General features: G+C 43.6%; 1 protein-coding gene across 1 annotated transcript; it reads left to right on the forward strand.

Annotated features, from left to right (window-relative positions):
- The first annotated feature begins 274 nt into the window (after positions 1 to 274).
- Positions 275 to 12,672, forward strand: RPL35 (ribosomal protein L35). The gene is made up of 4 exons (XM_029612370.1): positions 275 to 423; positions 2,425 to 2,561; positions 3,045 to 3,126; positions 12,484 to 12,672. The coding sequence occupies exons 1-4, from the start codon at positions 421 to 423 to the stop codon at positions 12,631 to 12,633; spliced, it is 372 nt and encodes a 123-aa protein (XP_029468230.1). The 5' UTR covers positions 275 to 420; the 3' UTR covers positions 12,634 to 12,672.
- Positions 12,673 to 12,915: the final 243 nt, after the last annotated feature.

Below are 12,915 nucleotides of genomic sequence, written 5' to 3' on the forward strand. Positions count from 1 at the left end.
TCCAATAAATAAAAGTTTGAACGCGTTTTTGGCACACTGGTCTATTTAACACATTATCCAAGTAGAGTCTGACATCGCCACCTCTTACTCCAGGAAACAAACATGGTATAGCTTTTCCCATTGGGCTCTACCCGGTACGTCCTAATAACCCGGCCCAATCACTTTTGGGAGACAGGGGGGTGCAGATCTGATCCAGCATCGCACATCTTGCCTTCTTACGTGCGACTTCCGGCGTTCTATGAGTCCAAGTTAAAAAACACAAAGCGACGCTGACCGTACCACATCTCAAGGGGTGGAAATAAGTGAGTACGCGCTTCCTCCTCTTCTCGCGCGCCGGGTTGCAGTTGGTTCAGTCCGCGTCCAGCTAGAGCGTGCCTGAGGTCGCATCACTTCCTTTTCCGGTGACAGCCAGTAGCCACCATGGTAAGAGAAGCCGGGAGGGCTGGACAAATCCGTACCCATCCACGCTGTTTGACGTCTTAGTCTCCCCGCTGGATCCGCGGGCGGGTGCCTGGATGTTTGGGCCTTACGGGTGGAGTGGGAGGGAGGAAAAAGGTGCGGCGGGAAACGTTTCTTATTGAAGGGAGGGAGGGAGGGAGGGGAGAGCGCAATGGCGGCCTACAGCGCCTTGTAGTTAATCGGCCCAGCTGTCACAGGTTAAGTCTCCCGTGCTGCTGATTTGCTCACGGCCTTTGTAGGCCGAATTGGAGCCTCCGGTAGGAAGTGGCTCCCGTTGCCCGTGGTCTCAGCTTTTCGTAAACGTACCGTGAGTCATTGAGTGAGACAGACAGTGAAATGCAGACATTTCCGAACGATGCATTCAGCCCATCAGTTTTGTGCTATGCTGAATCGGTATCTCCAACAGCATAGCACAAACAAGTTTGAAGTAGAGATTAATATCTGGTAGTCGATAATTTTAAAAAATATATTTTTTGAATTTTTACATTTTGTATAAAAGACAAGACTTAGAATGTTTCTCTTTGTTCACCTGTATTCCTGCCTGCCTTTGTAATTCATTCTACGTTGTGTGAGTGTTAACCCTGTACACCGTTGTGGACTAGTGATTATCAACATGAAACGACGGCATATAAAAAAAATTAAAATAAAGACTTAATAGATAACACTTCTGATAAATGATCAGGTAAACATTACAAAAATGCCTTACTTATTTTGATCATCTTACATTGCCTAGTGTCAGACATAAAGGTAAAGAAAACTTGTTGCGGGGCGCTAGGCAAAGTACTGCCTAGTATTGATGATATAAAATTAAAAAAAAGCATGAAACTGACTTTCTCAATAGTCACTATACACTCATTTTTAGCCACTATGTTCCCATAAAGATGTTTGAATAAATGGAAAGCGAACCTGGTGGATGTGCAGTAGTTGATTGCCAATTCATTTCATTAAACTTTGGAAGGCTTGTTCATGTGTAATTTAGGTACTAATTACGGTATGTACTGTGATGGGTATCTAGAATAATACATGCAACCTTACTTTAATGTTGCTTTACTCATATCATTTATAGGGGTTCTTTGCTGTCTTTAGCATTTATACCATTTTAATATTGCTTTATTTTCACCCTGTGTTTATGTGCAGTATGTGATGTCTTTAACTCACTTTCTCATCTTTCATATATGTACCCCCTTCCTATTGGCATGTGTGGGTGGCACACACACCTTAATTAGCCTTTAGGTCCAGAGAAAAGCCTTGTCTGAGACTCAGGACAGCAACAGTCACTGCTGTAATGGCAGCCCCTTCCCCTCTCATGACAGCTTTACCTATGTTGTGCAGCTGAGCCCTGCTTACCCCATCAGATAGGAGACTTGGTCTTATCTTCTGTGCGGGAGCACTGACCTCTGCAGTTGAGCATAGAGTCAACAATGCCTATGCAGTACTTTACAGATGTACAAAATTCAATCCTTGTTCCTTGGGGGTTTACAGTCTAATCAAGCCAGACTACTAGGGGTTTTGAGTTGATAGTGATATCCTGAAGGGATGAACTAACCTGGGTGGGCTTAACTGAGGCAGGGGCCACATTGAGTAACACTTCAGGGAATTAGGTCTCTTTAGAGACTTTTATAAGAAAACAGCTAGTGGATAAGTTTAGAAAGGCCATGTTCAGGAAGAATTACATTCAAGTTATAAAAGTGGACTGAAAAAGATGAGATTTTAGGCTAGGTTTGAATATGGTGAGCAGGGTGCATGCATTCAGAAAGGCTATACCAAGCATTTGGTGTAACATGATGGAAAGCACAGAGCCGAGATTGGTGATGGAGAAGGGCACAGATAAGAGCAGCTTGGGAAGAAGGATGTTGATATATCTAGTGTTCATATGTTTCTGTAGGATAGTGTTTGTGTGTCACTGGCTTGTAGCTAGTCTAAGTTTCACTTGGATTTTGACTCTGTTTTTTCCTCCTTAATTAGGCAAAGATCAAGGCCCGGGATCTGCGTGGTAAGAAAAAGGAAGAGCTGCTGAAGCAGCTGGATGACCTTAAAGTGGAACTTTCCCAGCTCCGAGTAGCTAAAGTAACTGGAGGAGCTGCATCCAAGCTATCCAAGATGTAAGTTCTGGCTAACGTGAAAGTATTGAAACCCCTCTAATTGTGCATGTAGTCTTATCCCCTTTCTTACAGAATATTGATATAGTTGTGCCGTACACTTTCTCCATACAGATTTTCAGCTATTATATTATGGAAGAATGCAGATTGCATTTTTCTGGAAAGATGAATGTTTTGTTTTTGCACTAAGCAAAAACAAATGGCAAGGTAACTCGTTTGACATGTGGTTTATTTTGTTTTCTTACCAACAGGTTTACCTGCATTTCATCCTTTCTAGGAATTGCTGTTAATACAGCTTAGAACTTCCCCTAGTAAAGTTTTTACTGGCATTCTTCCCCTTACCTGTCTTTGCTGGAATATCCAAGTGACTTTGGAGTTTGCTTTATACAGCTATGTAGAGCACTGCAGAAATCCTTGTATTGAACTGATGGGTAAAATACGAATTTCAGAAGTGACTCCTCATTTGTTTTTTCCCTTTTAATCTAGTCGAGTTGTCCGTAAATCCATTGCCAGAGTACTGACTGTCATCAATCAGACACAAAAAGAAAATCTGAGAAAATTCTATAAAGTAAGTAGGGAAAATACAAATGTTTAATGCTTTCTTCTGCATGTTTTTCTGCAAGACATGTATTGGCCACAAATTATTTTGCTTAGTTCTGTGTGAACTGTAAGAAAATAATGTAACAAAGGAGCAGTGTTATGATGTGCTGCTGAAGTAGTCAGTTGTGTAGTGCAAGGCATTCACCCAGCACTGTTCTGAAACCAGCAGATACAGTGTGAATCAGTTCTTGCTAAATGAACTCCTGTTGGATGGCATATAGGTCTGTACCTGTGTAATCATGCCTTTCAGAGGATACATTCCGATCTGATTCTAGCAGTTTGTGGTGACAGGACTCTGGTGAGTGGTTCTATAATAACTTGGTTTATGGAGGGGTGGGAATTATTGGCATTGAGTGGAAATATATTTAGAAAACTGAAACACCAGTTAAAAATTGATACAATTGCTCTATTTACAAACAAACATGGAAATGATGGCAGAAAAGGACCAGATGATCCACCCAGTCTGCCCAGCAAGCTTATGCCAGTATCTGCTACTCTGTGCAGGTTACCCCTATGCTTAGTTTACTAGACCGTAAAAGTCAGGGCCCTAGGATGCTGTTGAATCCTATTTCCGTTAACTATTGCCAGTCTCTGTTATTTTTCTTTGTAACACTATATGCTGGGCCAATTTCCATGGACTCTTCTTAATGTATGTATTCTCCACAGGACAATATTTCAGTTTGATGCAACAGATTTGTGCCAATTGTACTAATTAAAAATCTTGTCCTCCTTATCTGTGATTAGATAAATTGTCTTAAATACTTGTAGCACTAGAGGTATTTTAGCACTAAGATTTTGTGATGTTTGCAGTGTTAGTTGTTCTTTTAGATGATTTTGTCTGTATTGCTAAGAATATGGTGAGGATAGAGAAGCGGGGTAAAATTAAAGATTCTGTTTGAGTGGAGAAAAAAAGCATGAATGTGTTTGTATTCATAGTGCCCCATTCACCTGATTTCAATAGTGAGGCTGTCAGAATGTGTTCCAAAGTGGATAATATGAAATGTTAGAGATTCTGGCAAAAATGCAGGCAACCACATGGCCGGGTTTGCCTGGATGACAATTTCCCTCTGCTCATGAGCTAAATAGCATTGAAACCATCCTCCTTCAGGCCAACACCCATCCTACAGGCCTTTTACTAAAATATCAGTACCTAGCTAGCAATACCTTCCATGATCGTCTAGAACCCTGGTCCGGGGTGTCTTCAGTATCTGTGTTGATTAACCACACCATAGCCTCAATCAGGATTTCCAAACCTCTTTAGATTCTATCAGCCTGAGCCAACACATATGGCTGGCCACCCCCCTTGACTTGATACTTGTACTATCACAGCTACTACACAACTTTGCACCAAAGAATGAACAAACCATCCAACTCTCCTGGACTGATCACCACATGGTCACCCTTAATAAACCCAAATGGGAAATAGCCACAAAACTTGTCTGCCCAACATCACATGGAGACTAGGATTCCTTCCTATTAGCCTTCCCTTATATAAATGACTGCCTCATCCATCATCACCATGTTCAACTACTAGAATATTGATCTTAAAGCAGCTTTCAACAAGATCATACCTTGGAAGATCATCTCCACGAGGAGCTCAACACCAGTCTCCTGGCTTACACAGGGTCTGATCACTTTTGAAGAGAACTGAATTAAGACTTGAATGGAAATCAAAATTATTTGATAGGAACAACTGTAGAAAACACTAGATAGTCTATTGCGTAGCAGTCACTGAAACAGCCTATTGCACAACTGTAATCGACCAAGTGTAAAAATCCCAGAAAGAAATCTTCTGAATCATTAACCAGCTCATGGGGCCCTGCCCTCCTATACCTCTGTCCCTCACTACTGAGACTCAGTGCAGCAAACTAGATGTTGCCTTTACCAAGAAGATTGCACACATCCAAGTCAAAAGCTGACACCCCCCACCCCCCCCCCCCCCCCCCGGCAAATCATATCCTTCTGTCACACTTCGTGAAGCACTGTTGCCCACTCGCAAAAGAAGACATTAATATCCTGCTCACTACTCTTAGACTGACCAAATCTCTGGAAGATCCCCGCCCCTCCTGGCTCAATAAACAAGCTAAACATGGTCTACTGCACTGCATCCAGGCAGAAACACCTTGCTGGCAGAAACCCACCTACTATCTGGCCTAAAAAAGTACAATTGTCAGATGCATATGGAGGAAAGCCAGCCTGAATCCGAATGATCTGAACAACTGTTACCCAGTTTCAAACCTCCCCTTCAGTAAAATTGTAGAAAAAGCAGTGTTGCTGCCTGCATGATAGAGGGGGTACACAAGTTTGACCAAATAACCTCAGTCTTGAAAAGTCTGCACTGGCTACCAACACTATACTGCACTAAATTTAAGACCCTGACCTATAAATCCCTCAAAAACCTAGCTCAAGTCTACCTCAGCAATCCCTATATTCCTTTGCCCACTACGGTCATTGTCTCGGACCTGCTGTGAGATCTCATCACCAAGATCTATGTGCATCATGAACATCAGAAAGAATTTTTGTAGGTGCTGTCCCTTCTCCTCACATCAGACTTGCTCCTGACCTTTAGAAATTGGTAAAGGCCTGGTTATTTGAGGCAGCATTCAGACTCACCCAGTAACTACGAACCCCTATTAAGCCTGCATGCAGCCATCTAATCACTTGTACCACTATGAACTTGTCAGACCTAGATTTTAAATGGTAATGGAGGAGTAGCCTAGTGGTTAGAGCAGCAGTCTATGAACCAAGGAAACTAGGGTTCAAATCCCACTGCCACTCTTTGTGACCTTGAGCAAGTCACTTTACCCTCCTGTGATCCATTTTGAAGTGCCAACAAGCAGAATATAAATCAAATAAATAATGAACTATACTGTTACCCCTCTTGTTCAACCTATTGGACCTGACTCTATTTGTACTGTCTGTACTGTATTGTCACCTGCCATATGATTGATTCATTGTATCTGTCTTTATCATAAATGTCTAGCTTGCTTTGAACTCTTAGTGGAAAAGCATATCCCAAATACAATGATTAGCAGATGGGTCTGTTTAGCAGGCTGCAAGTACTGTAATAACTATATGTCCTAGTGGAATCTCAGCTGCACATGTAGCTGGGTTTGTCTGGCACACCATGCCAAACCTAAGAAGCCAGATGTTTAGGCAGTGGCCACACTAGTATTGCTGATTATTTAGATCATTAAAGTTTTGGGGTTAGCAAGGGAAAAATGAGTGCTGGATCTTGTATGTTTTTGTACTAAGGAGAAAAACACACACAAGACTGTTTGGATAGCAAGAAATGTTAGTCTACATACACTGGCTGACAGCAGGGTTGAATCCTTAGTATGGACAGAATAACTAGGAAGACCGGATGGGCGAAATGATCTTACTACCATCATTTACTATATTATGGAAAAAACATTGAATTAATGTCTAAACTGCAATATATATATATATATATATATATATTCTATCAAATGCCAAAAAGAGAGATCATATCACCCCAATTCTCCACCATCTCCACTGGCTTCCAATTAAATACAGGATCCAGTTCAAGTCTTTAATGATGATACATAAGGCCTTACACAACATCGCACCTCTCAACCTAACATTCCAAATTCAATTACACACATCTGTGAAACCAACCAGAAGCGCCTATCAGAACAGACTAATCACACAACCTATGAAATCCGTTCTGAGGAAACGTGCATTATCCACAGCAGGCCCTTCACTTTGGAACTCGCTCCCTCCAGACCTTCGTTTAGAACCATGCCACTCTACATTTAAAGGGAAACTTAAGACTTGGCTTTTCAAACAAGCTTTCCCCTAGAGCCAAGAACACGAAGAAAAGTCTTTTCAAGCCCACAACGAGTTATTCAGATCTATTTTTTTCTTCCTTTGTTAATCAGAAATTTACACATGCTGACTTCAATGTAAAACTTATTACTTTGTTTTTGTTCAATGTAAAACTTCTTTTATTCTGTTCTATGTAAACCGCTATTTGTAGCGATAGTTACTGTTCTTTGTGAACCGGGGTGATATGTATATTATACAGGAACCTCCGGTATATAAATTAATTTAAATAAATAAATAAATAAATATATTTAAACTCTGGCCAACATCAGTTTTTGCAAGCTTTATTGTAGCACAGCTGTAGGAATATACTAATGAATTAATATTTAAGGTCTGTTTTGTTAACCAATAAATAGGTTGTCCTACAAGAATATGAACTCAGCTGATGGTCTGCTGCAGGACTCACTTCTAAGGCTTTTATTTTGCTTATTAATTGTTTGAGTTTTTTAAATGTGGTTTGTCCTATGAAGCCCTAATAAATTTACAGGACTGGAAAAATTCTCAGGAGCTAGCCCATATGTGGGTGTCTAAAATTTTGCACGTAAAATTCATTAAAAAAAAACAAACTCAAAGGAAAAGATTTGCTATCATGCCTTGATTTTATGGGTTATGCATGTCATGATTCAAGCTGAACTGGTTGGCAGTAGCGGAATATAAGATTGCATACATAAAATAAAATTAGCAACAGCAGTGTGAAAAAAGAGAAAAATTTCCCTGGCTTAAAAAAAAAATTGTCACCTGAAGTGTTTTTTCCTAAATATATTTTCACCCTTGCATGTTCTGTTAGTAGAAACAAACTTAACAGGAAACCTTTTCATGTCTTTTTGACGTGCTATTACCCCTTACTGTATAAGGGGTAAATATAGCGTGTCGAAAACGTGGCCAAATGTGTACTAACTTTACTGTATCAGCCTGAATGTCAGCAAAACCCTCTGTCGCCATCTGCTGGAAGAGAGGCAAAACCCAGCTAGGGCTGCTTCCTGCACCTTGCCTCTAAGACAGCCCAAAGCCACCACCTGGACTCAGAGAGTCAAAGGCCAAACCCTTCACCAACCCTTATTGCAAGAAGGTCAAAATGTGTACCACCAACTCTTGAGTAGGATCGACCCTCCTGCTCTGTACACCAAGTCTCAAAGACTCTTCACAGCCTCACATAGGCTAATGATGTTGAAGTCTTCCTAGCTTGCAACAGAGTGGCGATGACAACATCCTCGTGATATCCTTTGGATCTTAGACATTTCCTCTCAAAAGCCAAGCTGTGAGATAGAAATGAACTGCCTGATCTAAAAATATGGGACCTTGGTGCAGCAGGTTGAGAAGATGAGCAAGGCACAGTGGACAGTCCACCACAAGATTGATGAAATCCACAAACCAGGGCCGCCGAGACCAATCCATCGCCACTAGAATCTCATCTCCCAGATGAATTTCTATTCGCCGCAATACTTTGCCCACAACAGCCTTGCCAGAAAAACATACAGGAGAACCCCTTGCGGCCATGAGAGTACTAAGGCGTCAACTCCTTCCACTCCACATTCCCTTCTGCGACTGAAGAAGCGTGGTGCCTTGGCATGCCTTTGAGTTGCTATCAAGTCTATGCATGGGATGCCCCACTTGTGACAGAGATAAGCCACATCGCTTCTTCTGACAGCTTCCACTTCCCGGGATCCAGCTGACAATGACTGAAATATGCTTGCACATTGTCTATCCCCGCTAAGTGAGAAGCTGCCAATAACTTCCGATGTCACTCTGCCCAGTGAATTAACTCCTGGGCCTCCTGAGTCATCGCCCGACTCTTGGTACCACCCTATTGGTTGATGTAAGCCACCATTGTTGTCCAACAAAATTCTTACCGGCCGTCCTCGCAAGAGGCAGAATGGCATGCAGCGCGAAACACACTGCTCTCATCTCTAAGCAATTGATAGACCACACCCTGGGAACCACGCAGTCCAACAAGTTGCGAATCTGCCTCTAGCTTGTCGATACGCTCTCTGGTGAGAAACACTCTCCCGATCCTGGTGTCAAAACATGCCCCCAGGAACTCCAACTCCTGAGAAGGGGTTAACTGACTCTTTGATAGATTCACCACACAACCCAGGGACCTTAAGCACTGCAGTACCACTGCCTGTCTGCAAAGAACTCGGATTTTTCCCGAATCAGGCAATCGTCCAGATACGGGTGAACTAGAATGCCCTCCTTCTGAGAGCTGCTGCCACCACCAGTATCACCTTGGTGAAGGTTCTCTGGGCCGTCGCCAATCTGAAGGGCAGGGTGCAAAAATAAAAATGTGTCCCAAGTATTATGAACCTCAAATCTTTGATCCAGCTTAGGTCAAATCTAGAAAGGACAAAATCTCTCCCTTGTGCACCACTGCAATCGCTGAACGCAGTATCTCCATCCAAAAATGAGGAACCTTGAGAGCCATGTTCATCTTCTTCAGATCCTTGATCAGGCGGGGAAGGTACCTTCTTTCTTTGGGACCACAAAATAAATGAATACCTTCCTGTTTCCTGTTCCCACGTGGGTTGGGGACTGTGGCTCACAGAATCCGTAAATGCTCTCGAACCACCCATCTTTTGTTTGCATAAGTGCAAGGAGATACCATGAACAAATCTTTAGCAGACTAGCAAACCCTAACGCGTAACCTTGTCTTATCACATTCAGAACCCGTTGGTCCAACTTGATCTTGGCCCACTCCTTGAAGAAGAGACAACCCTCTTCCCCCCCCCCCCCCCCCCCCCCCCCACAGTGGAGTGGACCAGCCTCTGTTGATTGGGCGGCTTTATATCCTGACGCCCCCTGGCCGGAACCATCTCTGTTTGACTTTTGGTACTGAAAGGACTGGTTCCAAAACTGCTGCCTCCCAGAACCTTGTCTTTGGGCTCCTCCTGAAGCCCAATTCATTCAAAAGCGGGGCCGCATTAAGAAGGAACCTTGGCTGCCCTTCGGCTTTTCCTCTGGCAACTTATGGCCTTTATTCTTACCCAGATGCTTCATGAGGTCCTCTAAGTCCTCTCCAAAAAGCATAATGCCTCTGTATTGCTCCATGGTGGGACTGCATCTTGAATACTGTATGCAGTTCTGGTCACTGCATCTCTGCAGAGAAGGGTGACCAAAATAAGGGGCATGGAACGGCTGCCCTTTGAGGAAAGGCTAAAGAAGTTAGGGCTATTTGAGGATGTTAGGATGAGGTCATATAACGCATCTGCTCATAGGCCACCATGGCTTCCAGCTGCTCGGCCTGCTTGGCCTCTGAGGCAGACATTGCCTTATCAGACTAATTCTGAAGCCAGCATAAAGCTGCTACAAATTGCAGCTCAAATGCTCAGAGCAGACATCTCAAATACCTTTTTGAGATGGACCTCTAACTTCCTGTCCTGCATATCTTTTGAGCGCCACAGAACCAGTCGCAGGAATGGTTGTCTTTTTTTTTTTCGTAACAGCTGGCATGAAGGCAGCTGCAGCAATTCCAGCGTGTCTTCCGGCAACTGATATAACTTGTCATTGCTCTACCTACCTTCAAACCAGTGTCTGGAGTCTCCCACTCCTGAAGCACTAGCGTCTTTACAGACTTATGGAAAGAGAGAGCCTTCGCTGGCCCTCTTAAGCCCTCCATGACTGGGTTCACCTTGTCATGATCAGATTCTTCTCGAGCAACCTTAATTCCCAGCTCCTTAAGGACACAGGGAATAAAGGGCCACAATCTTCCCTGTGGAAAAGATGAACCACCTTAGGGTTGTCTCCTACCACAGTTGGAGCTTGGCCCCGCCGTCGTCCAGATCCTGTTAGTCCGGAGAAGAATCCAAACCTGGGGCGTCCTCTGCCAGAGACTCCGTCATCCAACTCTCCCGAGAGCTCGTTTGCATAGCCTGATTCAACTTGCTGAACCGTGGTCGCCACATTGGCTTGTGCCATATTGGGCCTCTTGGTAGGCCGCGGATCCTGCAGGCCCTCCTGCCTGAAAAGGCGGTATCCCGCAGCCTTCCTGTCGAGATATGCCTTGTGGAGCGGTAGCACAAAATCAGTAGAAAAACCTGCATCCTCAGGAACCTCCCCTGGGAGGTCCTCATCCTTCTCAGATAGAGGTTCCCGTGCCTCCGTGGGTCTCTGATCGGCCAGGGACAGCAGAGGAGGGAGGAGTCCCTCTCCCGCAATTTCAGCTGCTGCTGTAAAACAATGCCAAAATCGTTGTGTGAACCGGGAAGGCTCCTGCAGCAGCATCTGCCTGTGATCCCCGCAGTATTTCGATGCCTCCTTGCTGCTCTCCCTGCTGTTCCTGAGCTGCTCTCTGCCCTGGAGAGGCAGCGGGAACAAAGGCCAGTTAGACAGGTATGTGCACGCCTTGCCACATGCTGAACACTGGAGGCCGCGTGGCATAGCTTCCGCCAGTCCACTCTCATACTCCTCTACCGCCGCTCCGAGGATACTGAGGAAACACAGCCCTTCACCTGCTGGGCCTTTGATCTTCCCATGGAATCAACATGACTTTACAAGAAAGAGGACACTTTTCTTTTTTTTTTAAACTAATTCTCAGATTGCAGGTTTTGCATCACCACTATCTGCTGGAGCCAGAGAAATACTGAAGGACTGCAGGTGGCAGGTGGTTAAGTGCCAGTGTCGGCGACCCTTTGTCTTCATCTGCTGGGAGGCAAACCCCAGGGGATTTGATCCTGGTACATACAGGGAATGGGGGTTTGCATGTCCAAAATGCATGTCCAGTCATGAACCCCACGTGCACATTTTCACTCTGCAGGCGTTAATTTTGGAGGAGCCCAAAAAGTGTACAGAAAAGCAGAAAATACAGTTTTTCTGTGGTGATATTAAGACGGAGGAATTAAAAAAAAAAAAAAAAAAATTCTAAATGTCCCACCCCAAGAAAAAAAGGGTGCCGGTGGTCCGGTTAGGAAAAGGGACACTCAGTTAACGACCATCCATTTTCCTAACCTATGCCTGTGCACAGATTAGGAAAGGGGCACTTGTAAATTGAGCGTCCGTTTTCCTAACTCGCTGACAACCACCTCTCATGGGTGCCTGCTGCCAAGGAGGCACTAGGGGCGCACAATTTCCCCTAGTGCCTTCTTTTTACCGCAACAGCCCAATTTCACTTTGCATTGGGCCCCCCGGGGGATCGGCAATATTGCATCGGCCTGAATTTTAGGCAGCCTGGTGCCCAGTGTTTTCTAGTAGATTGAAAACCATAAAAAGCTGATTTATTTTGTTACAACTTTTGTTTATATATCTTGGCCCCTAATTATGGGATGGACAAAATGTTGTGCAGCAGGCTAAATCCGTTGAAGGGGTGGGGTGCCAAAATTCACCAAGAATCAAGGCAGCTGAGATAAGATGAGAAAATGCTGTGGGGTTAATGTATCCAGATGAGCAGCCGACTATATGACTCAAGAATTTAACAGCACACTAAGACAATGCATGTTTAAGAGAATGTGTTAAAAAAATTTTTTTTTTCCTTTTTATGTGCATCTAGGGAAAGAAGTACAAGCCTCTTGACCTTCGGCCCAAAAAGACCCGTGCCATCCGCCGACGACTCAACAAATACGAAGAAAGTCTGAAGACCAAAAAACAACAACGAAAAGAGCGTCTGTACCCTATGCGCAAATTTGCCGTGAAAGCCTAAGTGTACCATATACAAATAAACACTTTTGGGTTAATTATATTTGACTGTTTATCATTTGTTATGCTTTTGTTGGAAAGGTGGGGAACAAATAATTTTAAATACACTAAATTCATGTTAATTTAAAAAATCCAATCTAAATTTGTTGACCGTATGTTAGTGCAGGTTTGATTTATTTCGGTTAGCAAGAAACAAATGCTTTATACATGTTAGTTCAGAATTGGGTACAATAGACAAACTTGCCCTATGAGACTAGACCCATCATGTTACTTTACTGAAATGTTC

Source organism: Rhinatrema bivittatum, chromosome 8 (genome assembly GCF_901001135.1).
Source record: "Rhinatrema bivittatum chromosome 8, aRhiBiv1.1, whole genome shotgun sequence".
NCBI lineage: Eukaryota > Metazoa > Chordata > Amphibia > Gymnophiona > Rhinatrematidae > Rhinatrema > Rhinatrema bivittatum.

Coding starts and splice junctions, on each gene's coding strand:
- RPL35 (XM_029612370.1), top strand. Junction 2,562..3,044: donor GCATCCAAGCTATCCAAGAT/GTAAGTTCTGGC, acceptor CTTTTAATCTAG/TCGAGTTGTCCGTAAATCCA. Junction 3,127..12,483: donor ATCTGAGAAAATTCTATAAA/GTAAGTAGGGAA, acceptor ATGTGCATCTAG/GGAAAGAAGTACAAGCCTCT.